Here is a 19,109-nt window from a genome sequence, read left to right on the forward strand (position 1 = left end):
TTGGTTCCATTGTGGGGAATGTCAGAAAAATGGTTTGCCTGACTGTGGGGTAGTACAAAAGGAAAACCTGAAGTTTCTGCCAGCTTCTAACCCCACCCATTTTTCTCACATTTTCACTTAATACTCACTCACTGATTATGCAGAAGTGATATTTAAGAGTGAATGTGTTTAATAAACCTCTGCAAGCAATATTTAAAGGAGTGTTTATTTTTCAGAATTCACTCAGGATTTCTGTAATCTTCAGGCCTCTAGTTCTGGTACACGGTTTGTACCAATTTGTTCCAGAGTGTTTTATTGCATATCTTTCTCATCTGCTGTCTAAAAATCAAAGGAACAGTTTGTTCCATTCAATTTGCCTGATAGGGGAGCCTCCAAAGATACAACGTTGCCTTTCGGCATCATTATATTAAAAAAAAAATAAATAAAAGAAACTGTCTTTTTATTTCCCCTCCTAACACCACTTTGACTATATTGCAGAGTCATAAAAGGATTTACATTGAGAGTTGAAATTGTCTCCTTGAAATTGATTTTATTCAGCTTCTTGTATACAAATAGTTAGGAGAGGAGAACAGAACTGAACTTTCAGTTTTGAACTTAACTCTTCTAAAGTCATAAAACTGCTTTTCCATTTGACTCTTCAAATGGATCTTGCAGTATAATTGGTCAGAGTCAGACGTTTTAGAAAAGGCGCAGCCAAAAATGAAAACAAGAATAAAATCGCTTATTTAGTAGCTGCCAGTTGTTCATCAGAAACAGACTTTGGGTTAAATACTTCTTTTTCCTAAAAAAGCAAAATGAGTCTTTTTCATACAGTTAGTTGAAGCCTTTGCTTATAGAGCTAGTTAAAGCTGATTTAGAGGTAAATGCTTTAGCCATCTTGATGTGATCTGATGAAAATTTCCATGTGGTTAGAGTTTTTAATTAAATCATTTTATTTAAGATTGTAATAGCCCTTTTAAATTATTTTCCTTGAGACTTGCTTTGTGTTATTTCAAGTTAATAACTCCTCTTGAAGCAAAGCAGAATGCACAATATTTCTTCTGATGATTTCTTTCTGCAGTTGAGAACAAAGCAAACCACATTATTGCTGGAAAGGAAGTGAAGCTAATGCCTAATACAAATGGAGATAACAGAAATCGCTTGCAGCCCTGGGATATTCCGAGTTTCAGCATTTGAAGTGGTTGCCTGGGCAATACTACCCTATTGCTTGGGTAATTTTTTTCTGTTAAATTCCAGGGGCAGATCTACCTTAATTGAATCAAGCCTATGGAAGGTTTGATTCTCAGTATTTCAGGAAGTAGAAATGGTCCTGTATATGGACTCAGAATAAAGAAGAGAGAAGTAATTTGGCAATTTATTGCCCTACTAGCCACAAAGTATATTTGTCCCTGAAAACTTTTTTGAAACTATAGACATTCCTGGACAGTTACTAAGGACAAAATTTCTGTTCTTGTGCAAAGATGAACTCCTGTAGTTTGTTTAATTTACTAATTATTCTTCACTCGGGTTCCTTACTGTTCTATTGCTCACACTTATGGAAGAGACAGGGCTTTTTTTGTCGTTGTGACGGTGGAGTGTGGCTTTTGATTTTATTAAGGCAGATAACATAATTTATTCATTAAATTGAGGTAAAATTGGTATATCATGTGAGTTTCAGCTGTAGAACATTATCATCCTGTGTTTGTATATACTTCAAAGTGATCCCCACCATTAGTTGCGATCCATCACCATAAAGTTCACCCCCACACCCCATCCCCTGTCCCTGTGCCCGCTACCCACCTGCTTTTGTATCTGCGATTTTTGTTGTTGTTTTATATTGTTTGTTCATTTGTTTTGCTTTTTAGATTTTATGAGTGAAATCATAGTGTTTATCTTTTTCTACCGTATTTCACTTAGGATAATACCCTCAAAGTCCATCCATTCTGTTGCAAATGGCAAGATTTTCTTTTTTATGGCTGCGTTGTATTCCATCAGCTTCCCAGGTGGTGATAGTGGTACAGAACCTGCCTGGAAATTGAGGAGATGCAAGAGATGCAGGTTGGATCTTTGGATTGGGAAGATCCCTCTGGTGGAGGAAATGGCAGCCTGCTGCAATAGTCTTGCCTGGGAAATCCCATGGACAGAGTTGCCTGGTGGGCTACAGTCTGTGGGGCCACAAAAACTTGGACATAACTGAGCAACTTAGCACACAGCCTTCCACTGTGTATCTGCTATATCTTCTTATTCATTTATCAATGAACACTTAGCTTGTTTCCATACTTTGGCTGTTGCAAATAATACTGCAGTGGACATAGCGGTACATATATCCTTTCAAATTAGTGTTTTCCTATTTTTTGGGTAAATACCCAGAAGTAGAATAAGTGGATCATGTTGTCGTTCTTTTTTTAATTTTTAGAGCAATCTCTGTACTAGTTTCTATAGTGGCTGCAGTTTACAATTCCACACACAATATATGAGTTCCCTTTTCTCTACATCCTTGCTACCACTTGAAATTTGCCGTCTTTTTGACGACAGCCATTCTGACAGGTGTGAGATGATATGTCACTGTTGTTTTGATTTGCATTTCCCTGATAGTTAGTGATGTTGAACATCTTTCTACCTTTTATCTGCCTCTTGACTGTATGGCTTCTTTGGAAAAAGGTCTAATTGGCCTCTGCCCGTTTTTTAAATTGGGTTATTTTGTTGTTGAGTTACATGAGTTCTTTATTTCTGATATTAATCTTTATTGAGTATATCATTCACAAGTATCTTCTCTCGTTCAGCTGGTTACCTCGTTGTTTCATGGATGCGTCCTTCACTGTGCATAAGCTGTTTAATTTGATGTAGTCCCATCTGTTTATTTTTGCTTTTGTTTCTCTTGACTTTGGAGTCATATCCCCTCCCTTAAAAAAAAAAATCTTTAAGAGCAATGTGAAGGAGATTACTGCCTCCATTTGCTTGTAGGAATTGTATGGTTTCAGGTCTAACGTTCAAGTCTGCAATCCAATTTGGGTTAATTGTTGTGTATGGTGTAATATAGTGGCCTCTTTTAATTCTTTTGCATATGGCTGTCCAGTTTTTCCAGCACCATTTTTTTGAAGAGACTGTTCTTTGCCCACTGTATATTCTTGGCTCTTTTGTTGTAAGTTAATTGTCCGTATCTGTGTGGGTTTTTTCTGGGCTCTCTAGGGTTCCATTGATCTGTATGTCTGCCTTTATGCCAATATAATTTTTTTTTTTTTAAGAGAATCATTTGGGGAGACAGAGAAGCCAGTTGGGCTTAAAGCCGTACGCTTGTCCATGTTTAAGCAATGATAAAACTGCTTTAAAAAAAATTCACCCACCTTCATTATCCATAGTAGGGTAGTGTATACCTTTGTAAGCATAGTATAGGCAGGTAACTTTTTTCTTATAAGATACTGAGAATACAGTTATGCACTATTTAGCTCTAAAAGAAAATATAGTGATAATAAGTATTCTTACCTTCTTTCTTTTCCTCCATTGTGTTTGTAAATAGGTGTTTCTGATTTGCCTCTAATTATCTTTTTGCTAATTGGACATGTACAAGCAATTAATTGCTTGATTAAACTGGTGCAAATCCTAATGCAGGTGAAAAGGGGAAAACTGTAGAAAGTAATAGTAAAATAAAACTGAATATAAGCCACGTAGGCTTTTGGTCAGGTGTATGTGAATATTAGTCTGCTATTTGTTTTAAATTTTCCCTCCATGAACAACCTTTTCCCACCCCCGCAACCCCGACACAGGTGCAAATGTATATTTTATGAATGATTTGTCTTCGCTCACCCTGGGGGCCTAGGTGATGAGCCACTGTTTTCTGCTTTTGCCAGTATTCCCGCCAGGGCAGAGTCACCTTTTCAAAGCTTACATTGAGGAAAATGTTATACAGTTAGATTATGGTAATGGTTGCACAGCTCTGTAAATACACTAAGGCCCATTATGTATCAAGAAAGCTGTTTTAAAGGAAAGCACGTATGAGGCATTGATTGCTCACTTGGAGTCCTTCATTGCTTTCCCAGACTGACTCAGCTCATCCTGCAGGGTCTTGTACGTGTTCCTCTTCCCCCTCTCCACCCCAGCTCACCGAGCTTCAGCCAGGGTGGCCCCCTTACGCCACCCTCTTTCCTGCCTCAGTATCCTCATCCATGCTTCCCCTCCACTTCCCATCTTGACCTCTGTCCTCCCATATGGTGCATCAGTGCCTTCAACTAAAGTGATATGTCCTTTATTGATTGATCCTTTTACTTTCCTTCCCTACTAGTATTTTTCCCTATTGCATCATGCTTGTTTCACTTATGTTTTGTATTTGTTTTACCATGTACACAAATGATAATTTATGTATGGATTGATTGAACCTGCTAGTGGAAAGAAAGCTACAACATGGTAGGGGTAATGTTCAGTTAAGTTCAGTCGCTCAGTCGTGTCCGACTGTTTGCGACCCCATAGACTGCAGCACGCCAGGCTTTCCTGTATGGTATGTGTTGTTGAGTTCCTTGGAGTTGTTGTATTCTGCCTTGGAAAGACCAGACGAGGGAACCTTCCTTACCATGTTTGCTAGAAATCTTCCTTTTGGCAAGGAAGGGTTAGGAACTTCTGAGATAGATAGTGTGGAGGTCGAGTGGGTATTTTGTTGCCTAGCAGCGCAGAACTCTTGAGACATAGACAGCTGGAGGCCACTGGGTGGCTGGCCAGCCAGGATTTATGTAGTGCCTGTAACGTTGCCCCAGAGGCACCGGTTTCTGGGTTCACTGGGCTAGTCAGGTCTGACCACACGGTGACTGGCTGGTGTCTAGGGAGAAGCTGTGTTGTGTCTGGAATGCCCTGTGTATGTGATCCCGGAGCCCAGGGGCTTAGGGCTTGTGCCTACAGTGTGTTTTCTCCCATCTACCATAGTCAGGAATTATCTTGGTGGGTATTTTTGTCACTGTGGAGCTTAACTCTCTCCAAATTCTGGAAATGTGCATTATGGCACATTTTGCTAGGCTTGATAAGATGTGCCATAGTTTTACAGTGGGCACCCAACAATACTCAGGTAGAGTTTTTTTCTTTGCTGATTTCTTTTTGTTCTGTGAAAAAATGCCCATCTCATTGAATATTTTTCATTTAAAATTTCGTAGGGACTATATGTATATATATGCCTCAGCCATATAAAAGGCCCAAGTTCTAAAGTTTATTCTTTGTTTCTCAGGGATTAAAAAGTTGTCAGGCAGTCCCAGCTATAAATTTTAAACAAAAGAAAATATGAATGAAGGAAATTTATTAATTAGCATCTCAGTTTGTTTCCCTAACTGTAATTTAGCTTTGTATTTCTTTCTGATTTAATGTAAGAGACTTTCTTTTATAGACAAACTACCAGTGTTTGTATAATTATAATTGGATATTTTCCACATCATGTTAGGAAAATCACTCTACTTTTTTCTGGTGGAACTATCAGAACATGATTTTATCTCAGACAATTGGCAATAGTGGTGGGAGGAGTGGCTATGACAAATGCTTTCTTTTGAAATTGTTAGGGTTTCAGTTTTCAGAGGCCCATGGAGAAACTTTATCACTTGTGATGCTTATTTAGTTTTGAGCAGGTGGAGCAACTATTAATTCACAGATATTGTTACGAATCCTAAAACTCAGTTTTTTGAAGAATTGCTATAGCATAGGATCAGTTATGCAGGCTTGAGAGGAATATCTGGTTTAAGGCTATCTGTACATAACAAAAGTTACATGCCTTTTTTGGATAATTGTACCTAAGCCACAGGATTATTGGAAGAAGTATGTGGTACTTTTAATAGTGCCTTTTTCATGGACAAAGACTGAGTTAGTAACTAACTTATTACTGAGTTAGGCCATGGGTGGGAAACCCAGATGCCTGTAGAAACTAGATAAGAAATATACATCATCAATGGGACTGGATGGGGTCATGATTCTTCTCTGAAGTTCTCCTCACTGCTTATATAGCATAGTTTTTCTGTTTGAGAACAAAGATCAGATATCTCATTAATAAATACAGATATTAGAGTTCTTTCTCATATTTTCTCATGTTGGCAAGTAGTTAAACACAAATACATGCATACACATACAGTGGGTGAAACAAAACATCTGACTCCATGGCTGTGTTCACCATAGTGACCACCAGTTGGGATGGCTAAGCTGAATCTGCCAGTTCTGTTGATCACTAAGGATTCAAAGAGTTGGCACAGTTGTAAAATGAGAAGTACAGATTTGTGGCAGTTGACATTATTACAGTATTATCTATGCATGATCTTCCCAGAAATCTTATAGAATCTAGAGACTTGATTCTTTGAGAACCAAGCAGTAGTAAAATGGATTAGGAGGGTTGGTTATTTCTGTATGATGTTTGAAGTCAGGAGGCCAGTTCTTTTTTAGGAAGGTGCCTCTGAGCAAGAGTGAACCATTATATTTTTCAGATTTTCATCACACGTGTAATGAGCCCCATTTAAATCAGTTATTTAAGTGTACCCTTTCTCGGATCTATTGTGAAGTGTGTTTCTTTATTTCTGAACTTTTTAAAACTCTGACATAGTTGATAGCAGGTGAATCACTCTAGTTTTTTTGGGTCCTTAAACCATGGCAACAGTCTGCTTCTAAATTGGAAAATTAAAAACAATACCTGGAAATCAGAGTCAGGGCTATGGGAAATCCAAGATGGCTGCTTGGCTTTTCCCAGCTCCCTGACAAACCTCACTTTTTATTTGATGGGTTAAAGCCTCCCTGGCTACAGGGCCTCCATATTGAAAAATCACGGAATATTAAGTTTTATAAATTGTTAAATTAAGTTTCTAGTTTTGTTAATGTCTAGTGTTTACTAAGACTCACTGCTGAGACAGTTCCTTGTTACGTGATCTCACTGCTGAGACAGTTCCTTGTTACGTGATAGTGCTAAAAGATTTAATTAAGTTATTAAAAAGGACACTCTAGGTTAGTTTCTAAGGCTTATCTCAGTAACCAATCTTCAGATAAAGGTCGGATGCTCCATAATGTACAACCAGGAGGTTAACACCAGACTATAATCATTTAACGAATGAAGTCAGGTGACTTGGGGTATACCAGGCTTTATGTAATGAAAGTTCTTGACTTATAATTCTTATTTTACTAATAACTGCTAGCTATGGCTATATTATTTTCTATGTCACTTGTTTCACTGAGCCTGTGATATAATGCTGAACTGACAGTTCCATATGAGATCAATAATTGTAATAATGTGACTCTGGGTATGGGAAAAAGCAACAAGAGGAAATATTTTCCTGGACCAGGAGGCTAGTAAGACAGTGGTCCAGAGACTTTTGCTACTTGCAAGGCCTGGTCCAATTTTAGCACACTGAGTGGCCCATCACTTCCCTAGACCTGGGAATGAGCCTTCCCAGCCCCGCGGGACACAATGGCCATGAAATGGTGTCACATGGTCAGATATGTGGCTATGAAGGGACCCTGCTGACTGGAAGTTGGTACTTGCCAGCTGCCTCTACAAAGATTACATCATGACCATTGCAAGCTGCTGACCTTCAACACCCCCTGAAAGAAGGTCAGGGTGAAAATCAGGAATGAGGCACTCTGTGCTCTGGAAAAAAAAAAACAAACTGGCAGAACAGGCCTTCAGATAGTTAGATCTTTTCAGAAAAAGGTTTTATGAGTTCCAATTCTTGCATCTTCTCATACCTAGAAAAACACTGATGTCATTAATGGTGAAATCTGCTTTGGCTATTAAAAAATTTTTTTTTTTTTTTTTACAATTAAAAGTAAAAATAGAGTAGCTATGGTTCAGACATCCTGGGAAATAACTATCTCCCAGATATCCTGAACAATGATATTATGGGTGTGATTTCAGATTAGATGCTGTGACCTAATGTAGAACTTAATGCTCCTGTAATGCATTTTTGCTTCTGTACTTTGCTTGCTGCTCGTAAAACCAAAGTTACTCCATTAAAAAAGCATTATATTAATTACAATAGTATTTTGAATATTAAAAAAAAATAAATAAATGGTAAAAAAAATAAAAGTTCAAGTAGTTGAAATTAAAAAAAAAAGATCATTAAAAAAAAAAAGACCCAACATTATTTTCCATGTCAAATTTCAGACAGTCCAATATCATGAAGATATGGATGACTTGGCCTTATCATTGATCCGTTCCGTTCCGTTCAGTCGCTCAGTCGTGTCCGACTCTTTGCGACCCAGTGGACTGTAGCCTAGGGGCTTCTCCATCCATGGGATTCTCCAGGCAAGAATACTGGAGTGGGTTACCATTTCCTTCTCCAGGGGATCTTCCCGACCCAGGGATCGAACCCAGCTCTCCCGCATTGGAGGCAGATGCTTTAACCTCTGAGCCACCAGGGAATAGCTGACAATTATTGCAGACATTTTATAAAATTAGTTATTTGATTAATATCTGTGCAGATAAAATGGCCTTGAGTCAACTAACTTTTGGTAATGACTGAGCCTTGCTAAAGCAAGAAATATCCATGACCTTAATCAGTTGTCAGCAGGGACTGAATTTGTTCAGTAGCACAGTGCATTTTAAATCAGATCAACGAATAGAGGTTCTGGTAAAAAAAAAAATCATCAATGTATAGGTTGTGATTTCCTGTCTATCAAAGCAATGTATTTTACTGAAGTCTTATTTTGTGTTAAGTTTTTTAAGCATATATGAACAAAGAAACTGATTTCCTGTTTTATTAAGTTTTAAAAGTTTTTAAAAGCAATTTTAAGCTAGTGCTGCTTAAACAAGTAGAATAAGATTGCTGTGACCATATAAAATTAGAATCTAACAAAAGGCACCATTTAATTTGGCATTTAACATGCTATCTGGTATTGTTCACAATTGCTTCACTTCTATTAATCAAATCTGCCCAACTGGACTGTAAGTTGATTAAGTAAATTATTTCAAACTTCTTAAAAAAATTCTTTTTTTAATCAGTGTTATTTGAGCGTAAAATATGGAAGAGAATTTCATTATTTTGCCTCTCTACCTGTCTGAAGCCATTTTTACAAGCCTGTAAAAATGTTCTCTATTTCCCCCTAGGATACTATGTTGCTGTGTGATTTCTTCTTTCTTTGAACTGCCTTTGAGTTTTAGTAATCTGTTTTACTTAAAAAAGTCATGGCTCTTTATTAGGTATCTTGATCACTTTAGATGATGAAAAATACTTTTTTTGTTGTAGTTGGGACAGTAGGTACATTTGAACATAATAAAATAGGTAATCTACTGTAATATAATCTATTGTGCTTGAGGTTAGCTCAGTATCACAAACAACTGGAGGGAACATTTGTAATGCAGTACTTACAAAGGAATGCACTTTTTGATTCTACTTTTTGGGAAGCTCACTAAGTACTTTTCCTGGAATTAATTGAAATACAGGCACAAAAGGAGATGAGAGACTGATGGAATATTTAATTACTTTAACTATAATTTGATACTTTTGCCCATTGTAGTCACAAAAAAGATAAAGATTTATTCATTTTAGACTATTGTGTGGGACTTAATGTTCTTAAATGCACTCTAAAATTTAGAGAAAATTATCCTTGATAGAGATTTCACCATCCTTGAGGGATCTTTAATTTGTTTGTTGTATGAGCAGTTATAATAGATATAAATAGGCTGCTTAACTGCTTGTCTGCCATTCTGGAAATAGATATTCTGCATTTGAAAATGTGAGTGCTTATTACTTATATTGTAGTGGGCTGCTTCTTTTTGGCAGTAACTCTGGCAGAGAACTAGGACTCTTAATATGAGAGCCATCCATTCATTATCCTAAGTAATTCTCATCCTGGCACTGGGGAACCAGAATTTGATGTTTTCATATTTGGATGGAAGCTGACCAATTTTCCCAGGCGTTGGAGTTACCTAGAACTGGACACATAGTTAAGTGGAGATACCCTCAAGTGTCACTACACTATTTTGTTTTGGTTACAAGATATGTGACTGTGTTGTAGATGGAGTTCGGGGCTGTACTCTTTATAAACAGACTCTGGTTTCACCTTTACATAACTACCATCATACCCCCATTCCCCTATAGGAGATCATAACGTTGCTGTGCTCAAGTGGACATTGTTATTCATTTTGGTAAGATGAAACAGTAATGTGGAGGAACAGTGTGGTTATTTTGAAAGACTTGGTGGCCACTGTTTTCCCTTCTTTGTACGCACCTCTGACCTTCTTTCATTTTCACATATATAAATGCACGTGTAAATGGAATCCCTTTGTCAAAGACAGACATTAGTTGTACTCTGCAATTTCTGTTCACACATTTGTAATTTTGAAAGAGAACATTATTTATCAATCCATAACTGTTTATTTTTATATAGCTTCAGTGATCTTTCTGTCACAGGGAAACCTATGGAAAGACATCTATGTCAGGAACATTATTTAATGTGGTATTAAATAAGCTGGTCTCTTTGTGTGAGAAATATTCAGCCAGTAAGTTAACATGGCTTGAAACTTTTTGTTCCCTCTCAAGTCAACATTTCTGTAAAACACTGAGAGTAAAGAATGACACCAAATCCTTCTGAAGATATTGTTAAGGCAGATGGGATACACAGCTGCCTTTATATTCCCAGAATAAAAACATTTATTGTTACAAACTCTGTCCGGTGGCTCTGGGAAATTAAATCATGCACATAGGAAATCATTTTGTTGATATCTTCTGTGGTAGGTAAGCTCTTAGGATATTTTTGTAGGAAAGGATTGGGCCCTTGGGTCTGGAAACATTTTTATCTTTTTCGCTTTAGGCTGGAAATGAGGTAGGCTCCATAGAAGTTGTGAGAGTTGATAAGAGTTTATGAACACTCCCTGACGAAAAGGCCTGTCACTCAGTCAGCTTTCTGCATAACAACCAACTTAAGATTCCCCCTGCTGACTGAGACATGGGAATCACTGGCTAGTTAACGCTATTGGTTTTGAAATCTCTTTTATCCTGTCAGCACTGAGAGACACACTCTCCTGGATGATGGGAGTAGTTGGATTTTCCTTTTGTAAAATCACATTGTCATATTATTATTATACTCTCCAGACTCTTGAAAGCTATCTGACTTTAGTACTCCTCATGTCCAGGTTTGTTATCTGTGTGTGCGTGTGTTGGTTCAAGTGTCATCAGACACAACGTCTTTGAAGAGGAGTGCATAGCAGTATATAGTGTTGGGCATTCTTTCTTTCTTCCCCACCTGTGATATATCACTGTGAGCCCTATTTCTTGTAGTATTATAAACCACTGCAAGCTCTCCTCTCAGATGGCTTCACCTCCAGAAACCATAGTGTGCGTGGTGCTGAAGAACTTGGAAGAATATGGAATATATGTTTGCGTAACACCAACTCCTCCCTCTTGATAGTCACCTGATAACCATAGGCAGATTTACACTTCCTGTCTGTTGTGAGAAGTAAAACTGGATATTTTCGTAAGCATGCACCATTTTTAATTGTGTAATTAAGTTGCTGACATAAGCAAGTAAGCAATTTCACATTAAGGTAAGGATCCGTAAAGGCATGCATTTACATAATTTAATTTTCTGCACAGAAGATATTGAAAATCAATAGCATGATTCATAACCTCACCATATCATTGCCATGCTGCCGTTGGTTGGCTGTTGGAGTTTAGAAGAGTGCAGAGAATATTAAAATTGATTGAATTTGGTATGCTGAGTTTGTATCTTTCCTTGGGAACCACAGATTGTTTCTTTTTGTAAATCTTTGCTCCTTGCCAATGAGATGTTAGGATGCTTAATATACTCTGTATACAGTTTTTGACTGCTGTTCAAATAATTTTTAAAAGTTGCTTTTAGGGAGCGCTTTGTCATATGGTCAAAATACATTTGAAGAAGGGATTTGAAATTGTGTTTTCAATTATGCGGTAAAAGTAATACATGTTCTCATGAGGGGGAGAAATCACACACTACTGACATAGATGGAATAAAAGGAAAAACTAAATATAGTTACCTTTAATGAATAGTTGATGTGTTAAAAGAAACCTGGTGCTGGGGTGGTAAAGATCTTTGCCACCTGGTTCATTTCTGAGATGCTTCCTAAAAATTGCCTGTTAGATACTCCAGCAAGTTCCGTCTGGCTTCATGTTTTAGATGTTTGCTCTTTCTGATAGGTGAGTAATGATTAAAAAGCGAGACAGTAGGGAAGAAGACAGTGTTTTTGCTTATGGCTCAGGAAAGCACACATTAACACACACACACACACACACAGACGCTAGACTCTGACATAGGCGCCATCAGTTTTTCTGGTGTTTATGTATTCATTCAATCACTCACTCACTCCTTACTGGACGCATCCCGTATATCAAGCTCTGTCGTGTGAGGTAGGTTGAGAGCTCCTTGTCTCAGGGAACTTGGCTCTCTTCATAGGTTATACGGCATGTCCTTCCAAAGCAGGCCTTCCTGCCCATTCTCACTTTGCTGGGTTCAACCTATGTCATTCCTCAGTACTTTGGATTATGTGATGACCAAGTTAACCCGCCTTCTGTGGGATGGCCCCTGCCTCTGTCACTTCTAGTCTGTTGGTCTTTATACAGCAAATCCACGCCCCTTACTTTTGCCCCAAGTGAAACCCCCTTTAGACAGGCAGTCCCGCTGCCCAGAGCAGATGCCTTGCACTACCTTGTGATGTGTTTGGATGACTGGGAAAATAACTGCACTTCGGGGTATGGGTTCTGTTACTTCACACAGTCAGGGGAGCATCTTCTGATGTGTACCTCCCTTGTGTCTTGAGCTTGACATATCTTTGTAGATGTGCTTTATCACTAATACTTTAGTGGGCTTGGACAGCTGCCGGATGAGAGACTCTAAAACCTGTGGCTTGTATGCAGTCAGTTAAAGACTGTTGGCATTACCGTCTCCTCCTAAGTACTCGGCTAAAGTACTTATCTGATGAAGCTTTGGACTCCATAGCGCCACACTACTGACAGGACTGGTAATGCAACTTCTCGTGGGCTTTGTTCTCCTTTGCTGCTCCCTAATATCCTCAATTGCAGCCATGAAATTAAAAGACACTTACTCCTTGGAAGGAAAGCTATGATCAACCTAGATAGCATATTAAAAAGCAGAGACATTACTTTGCCCACCAAGGTCCGTCTAGTCAAGGCTATGGTTTTTCCAGTGGTCATGTATGGATGTGAGAGTTGGACTGTGAAGAAAGCTGATCGCCGAAGAATTGATGCTTTTGAACTGTGGTGCTGGAGAAGACTCTTGAGAGTCCCTTGGACTGCAAGGAGATCCAACCAGTTCATTCTAAAGGAGATCAATCCTGGTTGTTCATTGAAAGGAGTGATGCTAAAGCTGAAGCTCCAATACTTTGGCCACCTCATGCGACGAGTTGACTCACTGGAAAAGACTCTGATGCTGGGAGGGATTGGGGGCGGGAGGAGAAGGGGACAACAGAGAATGAGATGGCTGGATGGCATCACCAACTCTGTGGACATGAGTTTGAGTGAACTCCGGGAGTTGGTGATGGACAGGGAGGCCTGGCGTGCTGTGATTCATGGGGTCACAAAGAGTCAGATATGACAGAGCAACTGAACTGAACTGAATATCCTCAAAGGTTCTGAGAAATAAAGGGCCTTTCTAAGTGGCACTAGTGGTAAAGAACCTGCCTGGCAATGCAGGACATAGAGGAGATACAGGTTGATCCCTGAGTCAGGAAGATCCCCTGGCGGAGGAAATGGCAACCTACTCCAGTATTCTTACGGTTTCCTTGATATCTCAGTTGGTAAATAATCCACCTGCAATGCAGGAGACCCTGGTTCAATTCCTGGGTCAGGAAGATCCACTGGAGAAGGGAAAAGCTACCCTTTCTGGTATTCTTGGCTTCCCTTGTGGCTCAGCTGTTTAAGAATGCACCTGCAGTGTGTGAGACCTGGGTTCAATTCCTGGGTTGGGAAGATCCCCTGGAGAAGGGAAAGGCTACCCACTCCGGTATTCTGGCCTGGAGAATTCCCTAGACTGTACAGTCCATGGGGTCACAAAGAGTCAGACACGACTGAGCAACTTCTACTTTTCACTTTCCAGTATTCTTGCCTGGAGAATCCTCTCATGGACAGAGGAGTGTGGTAGGCTACAGTCTATAGGATCAGAGAGTCAGACATGACTGAGTTGACTCAGCATGCACACATGCTTAATGTATGACTGACTGAGAAATAAAACACTTTAACTTTCTAGCAAAAAATAAAATGGGGATACTGGGGGCGGAGACTGTGATTCTACTGGGTCTGGTATAAAGTGTATAATAAATTAATATCCTTGAGGATAGCCTCATTCCTTCTTTCCTTTTATACCTGGTTCATTTGTTTGTGAGCAGAATCTGGCTGGAACTCTGGTTCGGTTCAGATTTGTCTTAAGTGCTCAGGTTGACGCCACACTGGTGTGATTCTTGCTGTAGACTATTCATTTCTTTGGCCAGGTCTTTACTAAAATTAAGATAGGCTTATTTAACCTGGCAAGTTACAGGCTGTGAGTGTGTGAGTGGACAGTGTCACAATGAACGGGGCCTAATGTCCAGCTCCGCAGGGAGGTTTGTGGTTCTTATCGCTGGTTGAAAAATAGAATAGCCTGGAAAGCTTTTAGCACCACCAACAAAAAATACTTCTATTTTGATTCCACACCTTAGACTAAAGATGAATCTCTGAAGGCAGGGTCCAGTGCATAGGGTCTTTATTTTTTGTTCTGTTTTTGAAGTAGCTTGGGTTGAGAGAACTCTAGTCCAGCAAAAGGATTTTCTGCATGGAAAAATTGATTATTGGGTGTTGTATCCTGTTTGAAGGTCAACAAGGTCACGTTAGTGACATTGGGGGAAAAGTAATAAGCATTGGTGGGTAATTGGTCATGTAACGATAAGCCTTCCAGAGGTTTATTTCAAATTGGCTTCGTCCTGAACTTCAGTGTTTTCAACCAAATTGATCCATAGATTTTGCATTTTCTGGCTTGGTTCTGTTTTGAGCACCTTTGCTGATCCTGTGTTCGACCCTCAACCACCCCCATGAGTCTTTAACTTTTGTCATAATACCTTCAGCAAGAGAGAGAAGACTCTCTGACTGGCTGGTGTCCCCATTCCCAAACATATTTATCGCTAAGCTAAACCTACCAACCTCACAGGATTGGTATAAAGGATGACACCAGATACTATAAGCAAAGCACCTTTTTCAGCCCTGGGTATGTGGTGCTTTTTAAATACCTGATAACACAGTGGAAATTTGTTGCAGTGTCTCTGTTTTGGTAATCTTCATACCCTACTCCACTGGCCAGGTCACAAGTCATGGATGGGATGGCCAGTCCTGTTGCCCTGGCAGTTCCAAAGGTGGGCTTTGTTTGACTTCGCTACTGAATCACTGCAAACCATGCCCCTGGCCCCGGTGGTGTGTATGGGAATGGGGGCACGGTTTTTGCTCATTGTCCTTGTACAAAGAGGAAGGATTATTTGGGAGTAATTATTTAGAGTGAATTAGCTGTAAGAAGTGTAGTGAACAGATACGTAAAATGTCTCCCATATACACAGAAATAGGCTGAACAATTAGGAAACTTTTTAATGGATATTTGGCTATGTGGGTGAACCTCAGTTTCCCTATCTGTAAAATAGAGCTAAAAATACCAACCTCATAGGGTCATTATGAAGATAACACAAGTTACTATGAACAGACCATGAAGTCATCCAGCTAGTTTGCTTTCAGTTCAGTCGCTCAGTCGTGTCCGACTCTCTGCGACCCCATGAATCACAGCATGCCAGGCCTCCCTGTCCATCATCAACTCCTGGAGTTCACTCAAACTCATGTCCATTGAGTCGGTGATGCCATCCAGCCATCTCATTCTCTGTCGTCCCCTTCTCCTCCCGCCCCCAATCCCTCCCAGCATCAGAGTCTTTTCCAGTGAGTCAACTCTTCGCATGAGGTGGCCAAAGTATTGGAGTTTCAGCTTCAGCATCACTCCTTTCAATGAACACCCAGGATTGATTTAGTGGAGGAAAAAAATAGATGAAGAGATGGGAAATTTTGTTTTTGATCCCTGGAAACTAGAATGATCAACTTCCTGGGATTCTGAATGGCTCATCTGCAAGAGTATAGGATGGACTGGATCATATGTACCAAAACCTTCATCATTCTTATAAAATGGTTAGTAACTTAGATTTTGACTCTGTCGTTCAGGACCAAACAGCGGGCATACATGATGCCTGGTTTACTTTGCTGATGTGTGTTTGGATTTTGTAAGATTCTCATTTCCCTCTAAATGGCTTATATTTGTAGAGTAGCTCTTGTTCAAGCTTTATTTCTTTTAAAAGCAGTCTTGGAATTGACATGCAAGCATAAAGTGTAATACTTACATATTTCCTGATTTTCCTTCATGACCATCACATTGTGAACAAAATTAATGCCATCATGGTGAGATGATTATTATTATCACTACTCTGGCTAATTTGTAATAGAGAATATATTGTGCTTTCCTGGTGCCTTCAGAGTCTTAAGCTGAATATACTGTTTCTCTAACCATTTTCCTCGCTTTTCAAAGGCACACTCGATTTTGTTTGGGTGCATTTAAATATTAACACAGACAGCTGGGATGTATTGTTTGAAGTGCAGTTTCAATTCATTTTGGATTCTGGGCACCTGTGATACTTGTCTTCTGACACATCAGTGCAGTCAGGTGTGGGCTCACCATAGAAGAAATTTGCATCCATGAAGTGGCTGGGAGGGAAGGGCTTTGAACACTATAGCAGGCAGATGGAAGCTCTTGATAATGGGGTAGAAAATAGGATTCATTTTGAGTTTTCAAAGAAATGCATCATTAAACAGTGCTTCTTTTCTGAGCATTGCTGGCCTTGGAGGGTTTCAAGTTTCATATCTTCAGATATAATAGGTGACTCTCTGGGATCCAGAGTTTGTGGAGGACTTGTTCTTATCATGGGGTGGCTCCCAGGCCTGAGACTGTGCTGTGTTTGGATGGTAGAGGCCTGAGCTTTGTGGCATATGCAAGCTTATGTTGGATTCCTTGATCTGCTGCATACTCAGTGTCACTGAGCGTTCATTCCTCCATCTGCAAACGGGATGGAATGACTCCTTGCTCGGTGAACATTAAATAAGGCTGGAAGCACTTTGCACCTAGGATATAGGCTTATACACACAATTGGAACCAAAACTGCGAGTTCCAGGTCTACTAGTTGTTAAAGTTACTCGACTACTGTAAGCTTTAGTTTGCTTATCAATAGAATGGGTCTGTTACTGAAACACTGCATCTGTTGCCTGGTGGTGTGTTGCAAATTATATAAGATAATGGATGTAAAGGGTTTAGTGCACCTCGGGTTCATGGTACAGAGAAAAGTTTCACTGTAGTTTGGTCAGATGGTGAAGAATCTGCCTGCCAGTGCAGGAGACCAGGATTCGAACCCTGGGTCAAGATCTTGGAGAAGGGAATAGCAATCCACTCCAGTATTCTTACCTGGAAATGCCCCCGAACAGAGGAGCCTGGCAGGCTACAATCTATGGGGTCGTGAAGAGCTGGACATGACTGAGTGACCTAACACATACACAAGCTATTGTTAGTATTAATGATAATCCTTGTAATCTCTGGAGGTTCTCCTGGAGTTGTTCTTCTATAAAGTCAGAAAGTTCTATTCAGCTACCCCAAGGCCTATGCTTCTAGGCGGTCACAGGGCTGTGTGCATTTGACACTGCTCCTGTGTGCAGCAGGGTGACGGTTTTGACTCACTGCACCTCTTCTGTCTTGCAGCGTTGACGGAGGGCTACGTGGGGACCCTGCACGAGAACAGACAGGGCAGCTCGGTGCAGGCGCAGATCCGCAGGCGCAAGGCTTCCGGCGACCCTTACTGGGCCTACTCGGGTAAGTTGACTTGTTCCCATCGCGATCATAGGGGCCAGTTCACGTCCCATTACACTCACTCAAAGGCACACTTTTAATCAGTTTCACGCCTGATTTCTGTTTGTTCAAACCTTTTGTAGTTCTGTGAAAGTTGAAATATTCAAGCCTGTTTTTCCTCAAGGTTATTAAGTACCTTAATTTATCTCTCCCACCTGTTTCCTCAACCTGCCTTTTCCCCTCAATTTGCGTTTATTTCTGAACTTTACTTGTTAATGAGTTATTGTACCAAACTTGTAATTTTCTGAAAGACGTGGCCTTTTCTTGTCTCTTCCCAGAGGCTGTGATTTCAGAGAGCAGAAAATATAAGCCTTGTCTTGAGCTGCTAAATATCTGCTAAATATTGCAAAGCATCACGTATCAAAATGACCTATTATGCTTTAATCTAAGAAATACAGCTTTATTTTCTAATCAGATCTTGCTAGTTTTATATATTTCAGCCCACTGCGATATTTCTGTAGCTCTTTTCAATTTTTATTTTCACTTTTCGCCTGCCAGTAAGTGAAGAGAGAGTACACATTGTTACAACTCTGAATACTACTTTGGAAATAATTTTCTTACATTTTAAGGGGGCAAAAAAAAAATCTGCAAGAATATACAGGCCTTTCTGGTTTATGCGTCTAACAACTATCGAAAAGAAGATAGGTGGATTGTTATTTTTAAAAGAGATTTTGATGCTCAAAAATATATGGGAAATATATTTTTAGCTAATTAAGGAGGAATTCTTGAGCAAGACAGACCACTTTGGAAATCACTATAGCACTAAATAATTCAAATTTTTTTTTTATGAAAGTGCTTGGAGGCACAGAGTATTAGTCTCAATAATAAATGTATGCATTTTCTATGTTGTTGTTCATAGAACTGAAAGGTATTATTGTCATGATTATACCCTGGTCTTAAACCCTGAATTTCCACCTGCAAATCCTGTTAAGTTTATGTCAGTATAAAATTTATAGGCCTGATCTTTAATTACACCTTATCTATTGGCTTTTTGCATCCTTTTGTCTATTGATAAATCTCCTGCCCCTCCAGGGAGAATAGCCTATCTGTTTTGTTTTGCAAGGAACAGATAGTGATTCTGAAGTCTTCCATCACACCCCATTCCTTGTGATTAGAATTATCTAATTAGAACCCTTTTGTCACCATTTCTGATAAATGAAGGAAATTGGGAGATGAAGGCCAAAATTACATATATATAGCTTCCTGCCAAGAAACCCAAAGAAAATTTATCATTTTGTTCTCTGTGG

The 19,109-nt window shown here is 39.5% G+C and overlaps 1 protein-coding gene across 3 annotated transcripts in view; it reads left to right on the top strand.

Annotated features, from left to right (window-relative positions):
• The window catches only part of PTPRG (protein tyrosine phosphatase receptor type G), a 771,055-nt gene that overhangs the window by 192,543 nt on the left and 559,403 nt on the right, over positions 1-19,109 (top strand). For all 3 annotated transcript variants that reach the window (XM_055414236.2, XM_055414235.2, XM_055414238.2), the window contains exon 2: positions 17,716-17,826. In XM_055414236.2, the coding sequence (XP_055270211.2) occupies positions 17,716-17,826 (111 nt within the window). The remainder of the gene's footprint in view (positions 1-17,715; positions 17,827-19,109) is intronic.

The sequence above is a fragment of the Moschus berezovskii genome, chromosome 24, assembly GCF_049115385.1.
Source record: "Moschus berezovskii isolate FMDL1 chromosome 24, NW_MosBer_1.0, whole genome shotgun sequence".
Classification (NCBI taxonomy): domain Eukaryota; kingdom Metazoa; phylum Chordata; class Mammalia; order Artiodactyla; family Moschidae; genus Moschus; species Moschus berezovskii.